Genomic DNA, 18,443 nt, shown 5'->3' with positions numbered 1-18,443 from the left:
ATTAATTTCCTGAGCTTTATGTTGTCCCCGGCTAATGACCAAATACTCTAAGCTATTAGCCTGTTATTCATTACCACAGACCTAGGACGTTAATCATTTTAACTTTTTTTTTTTTCTTTTTTTTTTCTTCTGAATACGTACTTCCATCATGTTAGTGCAAAAATAAAAAAAAAATGTGTTTCTCATTTACACATGCCATCTGTCAGGAATTCTTTAAAGAGACAGCTTGGACAACTCGCAGCGGGGAGAGTTGCCGGTTCACACCGCTGCCTACCCATTATCCAAAATATAAATGTACGGACGGCTCCGCTGTAATGGCTTCACCAGTGCAGATGGAGTCAGTCTCAAGCTGGGTGAAACTGATTTGCTCTGACTAATGTGTTCCCTTGCCAAAGAGTTATGTGACAAATTAGGGGCTGCATCCATTCCAAGACCTTCAATGGGATCATTAGGATCACCGGAGATGCCCACTTAGATGGTCCTCCAAAGTGTAGCTTTATCTTCGCGTCTATCAGTTTGTCTCCGTGTCCCCTTACTATGGGGCATCTATTATTTGGATAGTAGAGAAGAAAGTGGGGAACGGATATCATTCTACACAAACCCTGATTTGATTCGGTCTGTATAATTGACAGGCTACATATAATCCTCGTGCTTCCAAATTGCTAGAAGCAGTTGTTTGTCAGGAGCATCAATTTTTTTTTTCCCAATCAACTGAACAGAGAAATACTCCGCAGCATTCATTACTTTGTATGAAACAACTTTTATTTTTTGCACTAACATGATGGAAGTACGTATTCTGAAGAAAAAAAGAAAAGGTAAAATGATTAACGTCCTAGTCCTGCACCAACTCAAGATGCGGAGTTTGATCTCCTTTTGGACGGATTTCCTTGAAGTCGGATCTATCCCAACTCAGCTATAACGTATACTGGTGGATACCAGTTTAAAGGGCATCTAGTGGTAGGATCTACCTTCCTAAGCAGTCTATATGGGCATGCAGGCCATAGAAATTTGCATAAAGTGATACCTTGATATCTGTGATCCATTGTCTTATTCCAGAGAAATCCACGTATTTGTTATATGTAAATAAGGTGTTAAGATCTATGGCCCAACCTAGATCTCCCTAAGAATCTCCTCCAAAGGTTACTTTAAATGAACGGGGTGTTACCAGTATGAGACATGTAGTGACTGACAGTCTGCTCTCATGATCATCCTCTGCAGTGGGATCAAAGCTGAACTTTGTCTCATTACAAACACAACAAACATATGCAGCTGCCTGCCTCTTACAGTTCCTTATCTTCCATCTCACTGGCAGCCAATGTTGTGGAAGGGCAGTAGAGCAAAACTGACAGCTCTGTTCGAGGACAACTGCAATTGTGTTTGTAATGAGGCAAAGTTCAACTCTGCTGTACTGTGTTAGTTATATTCAGGCAGAGCTCTGCAGCCGAGCTGACAACACTATTACAGATCGGAATAAGACAAATACCAATATGTTTGTAATGAGACAAAGTTTAGTTCTGGTGCGCGGCGTTGGCTCTGGTACGTGGCGTTGGCTCGGGTGCACTGTTCTGCTCTCATTAAAGATCTGTGTGTGATTTATGATAGCTTTGTGTCATTACATGTCTCACACTGGTTACACCCCCTTTTCATTTAAAATAAGTTCTGGAGGCAGATTTTCAGGAAGATCTGTGTCCGGCCCATAGATATTAAAAGGTCATTTACATGTATGAAAAATGCGGATATCTCTGAAATAAAACATCAGATCCTAGATATCAAGGTTTTATTCAGCTTCCTATGAGTTACATGCCCATATAGATGGCTTAGGTGGGTCGATCCTACTATGAAATTCACTTTTAAGTAAAATGATCACAATTGGGTGTAACCTATTTGGGCCATTTTGGAGATCTTGCATTAGACCTATGAGCTTCAAGATATGCTACTTGTCGATAGCTCACTCTTTCTAGAAGTATAAATGAACCGTTCTGAAAGGAAGCTCCACCTTAAAGCCTTTTTTATTTATATTAGTTAAAGGGGTTATCCAGGCTCGAGGCACAAGTCTGCAGTCACTCTCTGTGACTGCAGACTTGTGAATCCTCATTGCGTGCCCTGTACACACTGTCAGGATTCTCTGGTGCCAGCGCTGTGAATGGGAGGTCATGTGACTACCAGTATCCAATTTGCATTTTTCTGGCTACATTCTAACCCGAGGTGCCCAGCCTTGCTCAATTCAATTATACTGACCAAGGCGTGCACGTCTGCATGTGACCGCATGTATGCCAATGTACTCCTCCTGTTGTGATTATTTCACAAGTCTGCAGTCACAGAGTGTCTGTAGCCTTGTGCCCTATGGCTTGACAATTCCTTTAAATAGGAAATCCCAGGTAAAATGTGACTAATGGGTCATTCTGATATAATGTAAAGAGTATATTAGCGCTTCTGCTCTTTTCTATGAGTTAGTACAATAATCATCCGGCAGCAGCTTATATGTTAACCAAATTAAAGAATTCCAGCCTCCCGATTCTTCTGTCCTCTGCCATTCTTTCGGGGAACCGTCGAGAGGCCCTCCTAGATATTATGTGGTTGGTCTATTTTGTCAAAATCTAACGTGTATTCTGGGCCTTCAATGAAGAATCTTAACGTTGCTTTTGTGTAACCAACTAAAATGCAACTGTTGTGACAATCATGAACTTCTGTTTTTAGATTTAATCTATAGACAATGCTATTAGGAGGTTTTCTTTTACAATAACTTGGCTACTGCTGACTCAGAAACAGGTCCACTAAAAAATAAAAAAAAAATCTCTTTAATACAACCTGAGGTTATGCCCTCTCAAATGTCTTACTCGGCTGTTATAATTTATTAGTCCAGATGCTCTTGTTTGGAGTTCTGCTGCTTTAGCTTTTTACGGACTGTATTTCTTCATGCATCACGACAACAGTGACACCTTTTGGTCAGACGGGGGATAGCCCCAAAACAGGAGGCTTTACTTTCTCTGCACAGCTTAATTCATTGCACATTTTAAGTTTCCTTCAAAGACTTTCTATCATATATCAAGCCTAGTTGGTTGCCGTTGATGATATTGGCACCTATTAAAAATGTTGCAAGTTGATTCGCACTACTTGGTCAAGTGGTTTCATCAGTAATCTGTGGCCACTGAACAGCAGTCCTGCGATTCTCCATTTGCCTGACAGCTCCGCTTTTAATTCTTTGGTCTGGCATGACGTTACATGTGCAGCAAACCCCAACAATGATGTTGCATCAGGCCAGCGTATGAAAAGGGGTACCATGGATGTTCTCAGGAAAGGGCAGGTTCTGAGGGTTTCTGTCCAGTGGGAAAAGAATACTTATATGGCTTCTAAACCGTGTCTTGAAAATTGGTTTGCACCAACTTTAGTACCTGTAGCTGGTCCCTGGAGATGGCAGAAGCACTGTTGGATGATGTGCTGAAAACATCTAGACAGACCCTATTCTAGAGTTTCCTTATACTTATAAATGGTCTACATATTTTCAAAAGTTGTCAGGTTCAGTTATGATATCGGCCATCTCTTAATGATTTTGACCTCCTGAGTTCAAATATGACAATGAAAATGTTTAGTTGGCTCTTGTTTCTATGATATCAAAGACTTTTTCTTTTACTGTTACATAAAATTAATGCATAAAAGTTTCAGTACTTTAAAAAGTTATTATTTTTGCAAATATAAAGATGCAGAATATTTTGTTACGCCATTTTTCTGATATTTATTTAGCAGAAACTTGGCAACAATTAAAATCACTAAAACATATCTAACCCTATTGATAATTGTATACAGTTACAGAACCTGCACTAAAGAATTTGCTCCTCATTCAGTGACAACTCTTTCTTGCTTGTCTCTTGTACTCTTGCATTGGATCATCCATTACAATTGTCTAACAGTAATATGCAAGCATTGATGGATTCCATTTTCCTTGATATCTTTTCTCTATAGCCGCAATATCTTGGTGCAATCTCTTACTGTGTTCGTCGCATACTGCTTCATAGAAATTACTCTTCAAGCCAAGATCCTTATGGTTTGAGGAAATTTTCCACCAACCTCTCATTTATCTCCTCTTGAGTTTCCCCAAAAATTAGTCCCTGCTAATGGAAAAGCTACCCATGCAACCTCTTCCTTGTCCTGGAGCAAATAGAAAAACTCTTCATCCTGAAGAAGCTTAGGCTACTTTCACACATCAGTTTTTTTCCATCAGGTACAATCCGGAAAAAAACGGGTAATACGGATCCGGTACCGCATCCGTTTTATCCCCATAGATTTGCATTGTTACCAGATTGTACCTGATGGCTTTGCATTGCATCCGTTTTTTTTTTAATTAAAGCGGCGGCCGGAGGCAACGTGTCTTGCAACGTTTTTTTGTCCGGCAAAAAAACAGCATCGCGCCGGATGCAGCGCGATACGGCATGTTTTACAATGGAAGCCTATGGACGCCGGATCCGGCGCAATGCGGTAAAAAATGGATGCGGCTGCCGGATCCGTTTTTGTAAACTGCGCATGCACCAAATTAATTAAAAAACTGATCCATCAAAAAAACGGACAAAACGGATGCAAAACGGATCCGTTTTTTTACGCATCCGGCATAACGTTACGGATCAGTTTTTCAGTAATTTTTCAGGATCCATTGGAGACGGAAAAAAAAGGACTGTGCCTGAATACAGAAAACTGATGTGTGAAAGTTGCCTTACGAATCTGAGGTTTAATAAATGCTCCTTCCTTTAGCTTTGCTTCCTTTAACCTTGGAAATTTATCAATGAGATACTTGAATGCTTTTGCATTTTTACCCATTGCCTTTACAAAGTTCTTCATTAGGCCCAACTTGATATGCAATGGTGGTAACAAAATCTTATGTGGGTCAACAAGTCATAGGTTTCGTTTCATGTGGTTGGATGACCAACTGGAATTAAAGGTCGCGCATTACCATTATTAGGCTTGTTTTAGATCAATTTATGAACCGCCTCCATTCCTCTGGATTATGACATGTCTTCAGAGCTTCCATTAGGCTATGTGCGCACAGTGCGTTTTTCGCTGCGTTTTTGCTCGTTTTTCGGGTGCGTTTTTGGCCTTAAAACTGCAGGACTTTGCTTCCCCTGCAAAGTCTAAGAGGTTTCATTTTTGCTGTCCGCACACATCTGTTTTTTTTACCTGCGTTTTTGAGTTTTAAAAAAAAAAATGGACATGTCAGTTCTTTCCTGCGTTTTTCTGCATTTTCCGCCCATGCAATGCATTTGAAAAACGCAGCAAAACGCAGAGATCAAATACGCAGCAAAACGCAGCCAAAAACGCACCAAATCGCGGCAAAAACACATGCTTTTTTTAATGTGTTTTTTCGACACATAAACACACATAAACACGACACGCGGCCAAAAACGCACAAAAACGCAGCGTCAAAAAGACGCAGTGTGCGAACCTAGCCTTAAACTGTCAATGTTTGTTGCATGCCACAAGATTGCCCTCCATGAAGAACTATTGGACAAGATCTTTACCACTGTTGCAGAACAAAGAAATCTGAACACCGTCCGCTAGGAGATTCACTGCTGTAGCTGGCGCTCAGCCTTAGGGGTACTTCACACACAGCGAGATCGCTGCGGAGTCACGTTTTTTGTGACGCAGCAGTGACCTCATTAGCGATCTCGCTGTGTGTGACACTGAGCAGCGATCTGGCCCCTGCTGTGAGATTGCTGCTCGTTACACACAGCCCTGGTTCGTTTTTTTATTGTTGCTCTCCCGCTGATAAGCACACATCGCTGTGTGTGACAGCGAGAGAGCAACAATCCTGAATGTGCAGGGAGCAGGAGCCAGCGTCTGACAGCCTGCGGTAAGCTGTAGCCAAGGTAAACATCGGGTAACCAAGGTGGTTACCCGATATTTACCTTCGTTACCAGCCTCCGCAGCTCTCACGCTGCCAGTGCCGACTCCTGCACACGCTAAGCGGTGTGCGCTGGTAACTAAGGTAAACATCGGGTAACCATACCCGATGTTTACCTTAGTTACCAGTGTCTGCAGCTTCCAGACGCCGGCTCCGTGCAAGCGCAGCATCGCTTGCACGTCGCTGCTGGCTGGGGGCTGGTCACTGGTGAGATCTGCCTGTTTGACAGCTCACCAGCGACCATGTAGCAACGCAGCAGCGATCCTGACCAGGTCAGATCGCTGGTGGGATCGCTGCTGCATCGCTAATGTGTGACGGTACCCTTACCCTGGGGCAGATCCAAATCTCTAACAGGATTGTTCCATTCACTTTTGTTATAAGATATGGTTCAGTTGATGTTGCTGACAAAGTCTGGGTCGGGAGAGGAAGATGCTTCATTACACCAAAGCGCTCTCTTCTTCCTCACTTGACTTGCTTGAAAATGTTTCTGGTGCTCTTGGAACCAGCAGTTCTTCTGTATGTGGTATTGGGCAAATTGCAGATGAAATGTTTGAATTCTATTCAGTCCACTGTTTCTACCTTCAAACTCCTTTCCTAATGGGGGGGCACCATGCAGAAATAGCAATTTGGTAGTGTGATCAGATGGCTCTCTCCAGGTCATTGGAACTGTAAAAGGCACTGATCGCCTCTTCCCATGCAACCATTGGGTAACGTGTGATGCACATCTATTGCAGCATATGTGGAGCCCAACTCTTGTCCTGATCTGCTATTCTGCGGCCAAAATACAGGTTGTAGGCTTTTCTAATCATGGTAGTCAAGTAACTATTCCACTTATTTAGCAAAAACTATTTTCTTTGTTATTGCAAGATCGAGGCATATCTAAAAAAAAAAACCCTAAACCTGTCATTATGCTAAGAAATTACCTAAGAAAACTTAAAACTGTATACCTTACACAGAGAGCATTTATACAAGCATGTGATGTAACTGTAATTGCGATTACAGCATCTGAGCTGAGTTGGCGTTAATTAAGCAGTCACCCTATCATAGAATACAGAAGGCTCAATAGACTAAATAGACGATGTAATAGACTAGCTACTAACAATACAATAATGAAGAAATAAAGCCTGCATGCACGGTATCATACGTAATTGCAACCTCTGCATCTTAAGAATTAAAGCCAATCACCAAATTTAAGCATTATATTCATTTTCAACACCACAAAATTAATTAAAGGGAACCTGTCACCAGTTTTTCGGCCTATAAGCGGAGGCCACCACCACCGGCTCTTATATACAGCATTCTAACGTGCTGTATATAAGAGCCCAGACCGCTGTGAGAACATAAAAAATACTTTATAATACTTACCTAACTGTCGTGCGGTGGGTGGGCCATATGGGCGTCTCTGTTCTCCGGTGCCAGCGGCGCCTCTTTCGGCCATCTTTGTCCTCCTTCTCTAGCTGCTGTGCATGACGCGTCCGACGTCATCTACACTCTCCGGCATTGAGGTCCTGAGCAGGCGCACTTTGATCTGCGCTGAGCAGGGCAGATCAAAGTATTGTAGGGCACCTGCGCAGGATCGGCGAGTGCTGTATACAGAATGCTGTATATAAGAGCCCGGTGGTGGTGTCCGCAGCTTATAGGCCGAAAAAGTGGTGACAGGTTCCCTTTAAGTTGAACTGTTTTCGTCTTTGAACCAATTTGCCTGTGTAACAGTGTAATCTTTTCCTATTACCTGAATTTCTTTGGCTTGTAATGGGCTGAATATATATAGCAATTAAAGGGATTATCCTGGTTTTTAAAATCGATGACCGTTTGGAGGTCTCATGAGCTGTTTGAGGGACTGAAGTGCCCTTCATTGTTTTTTTTGCTCTGTATCTGCCATTTTTTGAGGGTGGGGGGGTGAAGTTGAGTGGGAAGGTTGTAGCAATCCTGCCCTGTTTGTTATTTAGTGGTGAAAAAATCCTATATTTTGTAGAGCTCATTCTCCCAAAGTCGCCTCATTCTCACAGGCAGGATTATGATGAAATTTACCACCAACATATATGAGTAAGATCGGCTCTGCCAGTCACCATTAGTGATGATCACAGTTCACCTCCTCTCCCTCCCTGTACAGTGATCTCTGCACAGGTCACAGAGCATGCCTACAGAAATTTTCGGTAGAACTCAACAATCTTGTCCCGTTACAGGTTCCCATTATCCATATAGTTCCCGTAAAGCTTTATACCTACCGTAAATCTTCACATCTCGGACAAGATGGTTGCTACTAGGAACCTGTTAAATAAAATAGATTATATTGATCTGATTTTAGCTATTAGGCTGGGGCCACACGAGGATTACTGTGATCCCCTCGCATGACACTCTGCTCACACTGACAGCACAGCAGAGCAGTGTGTGCCTGCGACTGAGATCCGACCGTGCGAGCGGACCTCAGCCGCGGGCGGTGGGCAGGCACTGAGGAGGGGAGGGAGGGATTTAGCTTCCTCTCTCCTCCATAGCCGGCTGTTGGCATTCTCGCACTGCACTCGCTGTACACCGGTGTACCGCGAGTGCAGTGCGATTTTTCTCTCGCTCCATTCATTTGAATGGGTGCGAGAGAAGCAATGATCGCATAAGGGCTAAGCCACACGGCGAGAAAATCGGTGCGAGTGGAGTGCGATAAAACATCGCATTCCCCTCGGACCAATTCTAGCCTGTGTGTCAGCACACATGGGCGATTATTTTCTCAGCCCTAATCGGACTGAGAAAACAATCGCAGCATGCTGCGATTGTAATCCGAGACTCTTTCTCTCGCACCCATTCAAGTGAATGGGGCGAGAGAAAAATCGCACTGCACTCGCGGTACACCGATGTACCGTGCGTGCAGAGCGAGAATGTCTATAGCCGGCTACACAGGCGAGAGGGAGAGAAATCCCTCCCTCCCCTCCTGAGTGCCGGCCCGCCCCCCGCAGCTGAGGTCTGCTCGCACGAACGGACCTCAGTTGCAAGGACACAAGCATGAGACTCGGCTCTGCTGTACTGCCAGCACGAGCCGAGTCTCATGCAAGGGGATCGCAGTAGTGCCCGTGTGGCCCCAGCCTTACAATCGCAGTATGCTGCGATTCTTTTCTCTGTCCGATTAGGGCTGAGAAAATAATCGCTCATGGGTGCTGACACACAGGCCAAAATTGGTCCGAGTGGAATGCGTTTTTTTGTTTTGTTTTTTTTAATCGCACTCCACTTGCACTGTTTTTCTCGCTGTGTGTCTTAGGCCTTAAAAAAAGAATACAGGTGATGCTTTCAGTCTTTCAGCACAGACCGATATATGTACTATATTTCTGGCAGGTTTCAGTCTCGCTGTGACATTCCTGCACACTGTATTTACTTGTTTAATTATCACATTTAGCCCTATCTTGCTCCTATCAGATTTGTCACTACAGGGACTGGCTGTCAGATTTAAATGCGAAGCATCTAAGGCACTGCCATCTGCTCAGCCAGTAATTAAATTAAAACCATATGTACCATAGATATCTTTAAACAATGTATGACTGGTATTTTCTAAGCAAACCACACGACTAATGCCAGGGTTACATGTCGCAATTGCATTTGTTAAACAGTCATCAATTAGCTGCATACAGGAATAATTAAATATATATAAAGAAATGTCTCATGCATAAATTCCGAAATACCTTTACATATCAAATCACTACAGTAAATGTAATGTGTTATACCAACAAAGATCTGTCATAAAATACTAGTAGGACAGGTGTTTGTGAGCATTTCCAATAGAAGGCTCTACCCCCAAACCTTCATGTGTAGGTAGATGAGCTCTCAGTAAATATTCTAATCTAATACTAGAGATACCAGAGGTGCTTAGGTTAGAAGAGGCTGCTCACACTGCTGTCCACCCTGTGTTTCTGATCTAATACTTGAGATCCGAGAAGTGATAAGCTAAGCAGAGGCTGCTCACACTGCTGTCCACCCTGCCTATCTGATGTAATACTGGAGATATCAGTGGTTCTGAGACAAGAGGCTGTTCACGCTGCTGTCCACCCTATCATTTTGATCTAATACTGTAGATACCAGTAGTACTGAGGTTTGAAGATGCTGCTCACACTGCTGTCCATCTTGTCTTCCTAATCTAGTATTGTAAATGCCAGAGGGGCTGAGATAAGTAGAGGCTGCTCACACTGCTGTCCACGCTGTCTTTCTATATGCTGGGTGCTATTGTGACCTGCAGAAGGCTTGATAGTATGTGGTATAGATTATCTCCAGATCACATCAGTGGAGCTTCCTAGTTCACAAGATCATAGGCTCACAGTGCTATCAACTTTCTATGACAGGTTTCTGTCAGTGTAACAAGATGGGGGCAATTTTTAATTTTGTAGTGATTATCTCCACCAAAATAATTTGGAATTGCTAATTAAGGGTATTTAGGAATTTAAAATGATTGTTCCATTCTCTTGTACAGTCCTCTGTTGCAGATGTACCTCAGGACTTCACTTTTGTGGCCGGTGTCCTCAGGTTGGTACCTTTGCCACTTCCTGAGCCTCGCGATGTTGTGACACACTCCACCCCCGTGATTGCATTTCAGAATATTTAAATATATAATGTTTCTTTATGTCTGTGGAGCAGGACAATTCTGACTCTGTATGACTTATCTTAATCATTTTTTTTATTTTTTTTATTTTTTTTTTTTTATATAGGGATTTTAAAAGTAAAAATGTTTTGCTGAAAAATGACCTGACGGCAATTTTGGCAGATTTTGGTTTAGCTGTTCGGTTTGAACCTGGGAAACCTCCCGGAGATACACACGGACAGGTAATTCTATTATACTTTTTTCTTTTTCATTCAAGTATATAGATTAGGAAAAGGTTTTTCCGCAATCCACTAGTGGATTTCCATATTTGAAATCACTCAATTTAGAATGCCCTTCCCCATCCCCGGCAGACATTTGGTCACTTTGCTTTGCTGAGGCTTGCATGTGTAATTAGTGCGGGAAAGCAACCGCCTCCCATTCCAAATTTTCTGGGCCTGTCACGATCTTTCAAATGCAATTGTGGCAAGTTCAAATCTGTGCCATGAGGAAGGGGGAAGTGTGTCTTATACAGTCTACCTAAAAGAGTACACTTTTTCCAAGATTGGGCCAGTTTTTGGGCCGAGTCGGGGCATTCCCGAATGGTACTAGTCTTGACTTGCATTTTCTTTACCCCCCACCCCTCCCTAATAATAATAATAATTTTATTCATTTATATAGCGATATTAATTCCATAGTGCTTTACATACATTGGTCTGACGGGAAATTGAGTAATCATGAGACACTCTTACTCATCGTTGATGGCCAATAGGTCCTGTTAAAACCAGTGGATTTGATTAAGATTATAAATGTATATTTCTGATTTTCTGCTTATGTAACTGGCTTAACAGTGGTTTAGGTTCACATGTAGCCCACACTATAGATATTGTGGTCTGTAAACCTGAAAGTATATTCTAAGTTCCAATGCCGACTGTACTCTTTATACACCTTAGGTTGGCACCAGGCGGTACATGGCTCCAGAGGTGCTAGAGGGAGCAATTAACTTCCAACGAGATTCTTTTCTCAGGATAGACATGTATGCCATGGGACTGGTGCTCTGGGAAATTGTATCCAGGTGTACCGCTGCTGACGGTGAGTGTTTGGGGCCATGTGAAGATCACAGCTTTCTAGTAACTTTGCACAGAATTTCATTCAGCGTAATTTAACTTTACAATGATTGTCAACAAATAACAACATAGACTAATATCGGGAAACATTTTCTATATAAATGCATCTGTTTTTAAGATCTCACCTTGCTGTCATGCAAGAGGAGCAATCATTTTTTAAGGAATTATCCACTATTCTAACAAGCTTCTTAATCTCTGTTTCCCCGAAGTAAAATAATAACACCTAAACTTGTCTCCGGTGTCGTCACTTCCAGCGGTGTCAACTCTGGCTTTCCCGGGAAAACGGACATCAGGAGGAAGTGGGAAAATAGGCGCCACTGTCTCTTCCTCCGGATGTCAAGGAGTGAACAGTGAAGTGGCCACTGATTGGCGGCAAGAATTACATGACATAATGTCACACGAGGCCCTGGGAGAGCCAGAGCTGACACCGCTGGAAGTGACGGCACCAGAAGCGAGTTTAGGTGTTTTACTTTGGGTAAACCTACTGATTGAGATGGTGTCAGAGTATTGGACACCGCTTTCTCAGACCATACCATTCTGACTTTGTGATGTTCTTCATAGCCAGGAACGTTTTGGATTACAATCAATAGATATGAGTGAATGGATTTGGAACCAACCAAATTTGTTACAATTTTTTTTTTTAATCACCTCTGTGTGAATCCATGCGCACTCCAATTTGCTGAATTCTTATTAGTCCCTGGAAGGATTAGAAAACAAAAAGAGGACTACATTTACATTCTTTGCAACCAAGTTCCATGCCAGATCATCTGGTCTTCATGTTCCAAACTTTAGGTCTTCTGGCGCTGACAGTCATTAGCGTTGAGGCCTCAGTGTCAGAAGACCCAAACACCGTTACAAGAAGATCTGAAGTGAAGACCGGAGAACAAGGGCAGGGCAGTTTAATCTTTTAGCCTCTTTCATACTCCCCTTATTATGCTTTGGAATCTGGAGAAACCTCAGAGCAGTATAAATGTCTTGTCAGGGTACATTTGATTTGTAATAATTCATCCTTACTAGTGTGAGACATATATAGATCACGAGAGCAGACTGTCAGTCACTACATGTCTCACTCTGGTAACACCCCTTTTAATTTAAAGTTGGCTCTGGAGGCAGATACCCATGAAATCTGTGTTTGGCCTGGAACAGCTCATTCTCTAAAATAAAACCTTGGATGGCAGATATCAAGGTATCATTCTATTTGACTTCCTATGAGCTACATGCCCATGTAGATGGTTAAGGAGGGGGGATCCACTGACAGAATCTCTTTAAGCCTATCACGCTGCTGTTAGAAGAGCTGATAATTGGGGAATGAGTATTGCTAGGAATGATCGATCTATCTAAACAGACTGGTGATCTTATGATGAGTGAGAAAAACATTCGTTCATTGGGTGCTATGATTTTTAAGCTGCCTTAAAAATCATTATTGGCAGCACAGTGGCTTGTGTAAACCAGATAGTTGCTGCCAGTAATTTGGTGTTCTTTGCTCAATGAGCAATCATTTTCCCGATTGTTCTGTGGACAGGACACTGTATTAATCTGATGCTTCCTATGCTGCAGAGATCACTTGTCAGTAGAGGTCTCACTCTCGATACAGATAGAATTACAGTGCAAGGTAACATCTGTATGTGGATTATACCATAGGTGACATACAACTCATAGCTGGTATACTTAACGGTTTATGCTTGCTTCAATGCCTCCAGGGCCTGTCGATGAGTACATGTTGCCATTTGAAGAGGAGATTGGTCAGCATCCATCCTTAGAAGATCTGCAGGAAGTAGTAGTTCACAAAAAGATGCGCCCGGTATTCAAAGAACACTGGCTGAAACACCCAGTAAGTGTCTATTTACTGTTCTTAGAAAATCGACGTTCCAATTACAGGGGGAGTGTTGCAGAAAAGAAAATATTGCCCAATAATTTTCTGAGACTGACTAAGGTTGTTGATACACATTAAACATCTGATGGCCAAACATTGATTCGTCCGACAGCCATCTCACCTGACTCTCCCATGCACAGTAGTGCTTGCTCAACTATGTCTTCCTGTGTTCTTTGAGAAAGCCACCAACTGACATGTCGCCCAGGTGCCTTATCTCACGGAGAACAATGCAATCGCCATTCCAAAATCAGACGTACACAATCAAAATATCTTCTGATAATCAGTCTGCCAGCACCCCCATATACATTAACTATCAATATCGGTGGGTGCAGCCAACAAGTCGATGTGTATGGGGGGCCTTAAGACCACCGCAGAGAAACAGTGGCTAGATATGAAATGGAGGTCTAAAGCCGGTCATACTCATTAGATGGCTGGCGGCCTCAAGATGCTCCTGGCAACTCTGCCCACTCCCATGAGCACTCATTGGGTCAATCTCTCCTGTGTTCTGAAAAAGCCACTGACAGACGTCTTTCCTGGTGGGCTATCTGCAGGAAAACAATGCAACCGACACTCTGAAATCAGACACATACGCTGTCTAGGGGACTTTTGGAGGTAAGAACCCCATACGCATTAGACAGTTGGCCGAACACATCGATATTGGGAGGTTCGGCATTCAGCTGACATTCGTCTGTATGGAGGCCTTAACTCCGGAAGTAGCCTAGACAATTGGTGGAGCAAAAAAAACAAAAGGCAGTCTCACTAATTTGTTATTCATAAAAACACTTTAAGACCAAAATGTTGTATAAACATGTTCTGTGTGGCTAAATATACAATATGTTTTTATGTGACAAGATAAGTTTTTTAACATTTGTAATAACCCCAAGTTTCTCACTAACAATCTTCTTTGTCGTCCTCAGGGTTTGGCACAGTTATGTGTCACCATTGAAGAGTGCTGGGATCATGATGCGGAGGCACGGCTCTCTGCTGGATGTGTTGAGGAACGTATTTCTCAGATCCGCAAATTAGTGAACGGCACTACCTCGGACTACCTTGTTTCCATTGTTACATCTGTCACCAACGTGGACTTGCCGCCCAAAGAGTCCAGTATCTGAGTCATTTTGTTACATTTGTCTTTCCAGCCTCATTTTAAAACACTGAAGAAAAATAACAAAAAAAAGAAATTCATATATAAACTGAAAAAAAAGAGAAAAAACATACACGCATCCACAGACCCATGAATGCAGCTGCTATTTTACCTTGACTTTTTATTATCTTTTTTTATTTTTAATATTTGGTTTCTTGTGGGGGGAGGTGGGGTGGTTTGGATCAATTTTACCAGCACGTTGTTTTGTTGTATATTAAAAGAAAAACAGGAAAAAAAAAATATGAACATCTCAGCAAGCATTCAGGTGCCGACTTTTGAATGCAGAAAGGTGAAGGTACTTCAGAACCTCAACAAACTCCTTTTTAGAAACACTACGTTGGTTTCTCTTAATGTGTGACCTCAGACGGGGACCCACAGGAGATCCACCTACAAAAATGCTGCAAACTTTGTAGTAAGCTGAAGACTGTTACATAAGATACACCTTCCACCAACAGGAATCCTTTTCAACATAGTAATTACTTCTGGATATCTTGCTCCAAAAAAAAAAAATCTGTTGTGTCTTTTGCGGAACTTAACGGGTGTCTTTGTAACATGTAGAGAAACTAGAAACCGAATGTTCTCTCTCATTGGAGAGCTTAATATTGAGGAGGTTCTATGTGTGGGTAGGGCAGACTGTGGTTGTTCTTTGCATCAATCGGCAAATGGTTTATCGCTACAAAGCTACTTCTCAGGTAACTGTTTATTAAAAGGGGAAGGATGCTGGTCAAGTGCAAAGCTTTGCCGTAGGAAAATCTGTACAGAGAAAGGAAGGCCATGCCGATCCCACACTACAATATTGTGATGGCGCCCTATGTTACTTACTTTGGACCATTTTTGATATCTAGAAGTCAACCGTATCTGTAGGTAACCATCATCTTCGTCAACAGGTCATGGGATTAGTAGCCAATCAAAGCTTTAACAACCATTCCGTCAACATAAGCTAAAATCCTTTTGACCAACATCAGTGCTCCATCGTGTCACCAAAGCCTCATTCAGTTGTCCAGTTCTTTCTCACGCTTGAAAAAAGTAGACCGATTTTTATTGGTGTGTGCTGGATTAGATTTATATCAGTATTCGATCAGTGTTTTTGTATTTTTGGCAGGAGTCACACTTGCGTGTATCTCATGCGAGTCTCACATCGCATCACCCGGCATGGCCTGTTGCTCTTCGGACAGGAGCGACTAAGCTGCATAGAAATACATGCGGCTGACCCGCTCCTGTCAGGGCAGTGTGCGGCCGTGCCAGGTGATGCGAGACTCGCTCAAGTGTGACTCCGGCCTTTCATCGGTGATTTCTCATATGCCAAAAAGAAAAAAATTGCAAAGCTTGTCCTTCTCCGGTGATTTTGCTCCATGACTCAGATATGTCCACATGATTTTTTTGGCGGACACAAAAAAAAAAAATCTCGGATATGTGAACATCCCCGTCAACTATAATGGTTTTGAAGAAACACAAATAGAGCAAGTATGTGGGGAAAAAAAGGACGTCTGAATGAGGCCTTAAAAGGCCACCTTTCTCTGTATCTCAAAGTGAAAAAGAAAACGTAGCTTGGTGCATATTCAGATCCCACTAGATTTGCCAGAATTTTGCCCAAATCAGAGAATGTTTCTGATGCTGCTGATTCAATACTTGGATACATTTTTTTCTTTTTTACATCTGCCGAGCAAGCAATGTTTTTTAATAAAAAAACAGACATAAACATATTTTCAGTGGCTTCCAAGGTCAACCTTCTCAAGTGCTGGATGACACTGACCACCTTGCAGTGTGTTTATCCAATGCGTGAAGGGGTTCACTTACAATACAAAAAAATAATAAAATACAGTTTTTCAAAAAAAGAAAAAAAATGTCATGACCATAAACCACCTCAAACCAGAATTACCTCAGAATTTTGTACTTGTATAAGTTTATTATATATTTTTTAGTTGTGTGGTCTTGGTAGTCAGTATATTTTAATGTAAGTTGGCTTTTTTGACAAGGGAGTTTAAACATAAAAAACAAAAAATGAAAAAAAAAAACAATTTTAAAATTTTTTAGGAAGTGCTACCTTTGCGTTTTTGTGGGGTTTGTTTTTCTTTTTCTTTTTTTTTGTATAAGAGCACCATTGTAAATAATTGTACACATTTGTAGGATAACTGTCTACAGTAGATGACTGGGTATGAATCACACGTTTGCTATGGCTGTCTCACACTTCTCTTTTCTGAAAGAAAGTAAGCCTTTTCTGCATTTTTCAAAAAATGTCCTAGTCTGCTTCCTAACGGCACGATGTTTAGTAAACCCAGTTCTGACATCTCTCTAGCCCAAGTTTGGTTTTCCTGTATTTTCTTTTTTTTTATTAAGTGCTACATGTGTGACCAGGTGAGGCCAAATTGATTTCAACCACTGTTTCTCAACTGCAGTCCTCAAGACCCACCAACAGACCATGTTTTCAGGTTTTCCTCAATATTAGACAGGGGATAATTCCATCACCTGTGCAACATTAAGGAAATCCTAAAAACCTGATTGAGGAAAACCTGATCTGTTGGTGAGTCTTGAGGACTGCAGTTGAGAAACACTGGAAGGGGTTGACCAGTCTTGTTGTAAAAGTCTATAGTCATTTCATGTGACTGCAGCCCTCTGAATCCTTAGTGCGCACTGAATGCTATCAGGATTCTCTAGTGTCACTACTGAGTGCGGGTGGCCATGTGATCGCAAGTATGCAACTTGCATATTTCTAGCCACATTCCAACTAGACTTGCTCGGTCTCCTTTAATTCACTTGTATTGAGAGGGGTTGAGACCATCTAGCCTCATTAAGAATTCATAAATCGCATACTTGGGCTCACCTGGCCGCCTGCTCTTGGCAGTGACATTGGAGAATCCTGACAGTGTGCAGTGTGCACACTAAGGATTCAGAAGCCTATAGTCATATGGAGTGACTGCAGATATTCGCCACAAGACCGAACACCCCCCGTAATCGGAAGTAGTCAAAACTGATTTGCCCTACTAATTGAGCTGGACCATTTCTTATTGGTGTATATCTGATATGGAGTAGATGGATCATCCATAACAAATGGTCTGCAGCTATTTATAAAATTCCTGATTTAAAAATTTTAATTGTTTTAAAGCTTTTAAATTACTTCTGGTCATTTCTTTCAAAAAAGTTGAATACCCCTTTAAGCTGACAATGGGGAAGTTTAATATATAACTTGACTTCCCAAAAAGATTACATTTAATAAAAAAAAGTATAAAAGTCTTAAAAAATACAGGAAAACATTAAGCAAAATATTATTTGTTAATGTGCCTTTTTCTTTATATTCACAAACTTTTTTTTTACTAAAGGCCAATCTTTAATTGGCCTCTTCCTTTGAATACTCGTTGAAATATGTATATTGTATATATATTTTTTTTTTAGTTGAAATGAAAGGCTTACTGTCAATTTCACTGAACTTTGCATCCCCTGTTTTTCTTTTCCTCCCGACAGTAAGAAAGAAAAAAAAAAAAAATCTCTGAAGCTTTAATGTATTTAGTATAAGTGCCATATTTGATTTGATAGTCTTCAATAACGGTGTACGTCTCTAAGACCTTTATGATCCGCATATAAGAATGTTGCTACAAAAAAAAAGTAAAGCATTTTGGAGGTTTTTATAATATTCCAGATTACTTTATAATTTATTAAGAACCATGGTTGCAAGTAAATTTAAAAAGAAAAAAAAATAATGTTCTGGGGCAGAACAGCAAATTTTGGGTCAATGAGAATAAATTGCATAATTTATCTGCTCATTTTAATTTATAAATTCGCTTTAATTTTCCCTAAGTGAAAATTTCAGCTCTATTCATAACAATTAGTTACTTGTTACAGCTATTGGTGATGTCTAGAAA

General features: G+C 41.5%; 1 protein-coding gene across 1 annotated transcript in view; it reads left to right on the top strand.

Moving 5' to 3' along the window:
- ACVR2B (activin A receptor type 2B) overlaps positions 1-17,471 on the top strand; it is a 227,440-nt gene extending 209,969 nt beyond the window's left edge. The window contains exons 8-11 of the mRNA XM_075315412.1: positions 10,573-10,687; positions 11,396-11,534; positions 13,270-13,400; positions 14,360-17,471. Coding sequence (XP_075171527.1) covers positions 10,573-10,687; positions 11,396-11,534; positions 13,270-13,400; positions 14,360-14,554 — 580 coding nt within the window. The 3' untranslated portion in view covers positions 14,555-17,471. The remainder of the gene's footprint in view (positions 1-10,572; positions 10,688-11,395; positions 11,535-13,269; positions 13,401-14,359) is intronic.
- The last annotated feature ends 972 nt before the right edge of the window (positions 17,472-18,443 follow it).

This window comes from Anomaloglossus baeobatrachus, chromosome 6 (assembly GCF_048569485.1).
Source record: "Anomaloglossus baeobatrachus isolate aAnoBae1 chromosome 6, aAnoBae1.hap1, whole genome shotgun sequence".
NCBI classification, from domain to species: domain Eukaryota; kingdom Metazoa; phylum Chordata; class Amphibia; order Anura; family Aromobatidae; genus Anomaloglossus; species Anomaloglossus baeobatrachus.
Note: the sequence above shows the minus strand (reverse complement) of the source record. Positions and strands in the feature narration are given on the sequence as shown.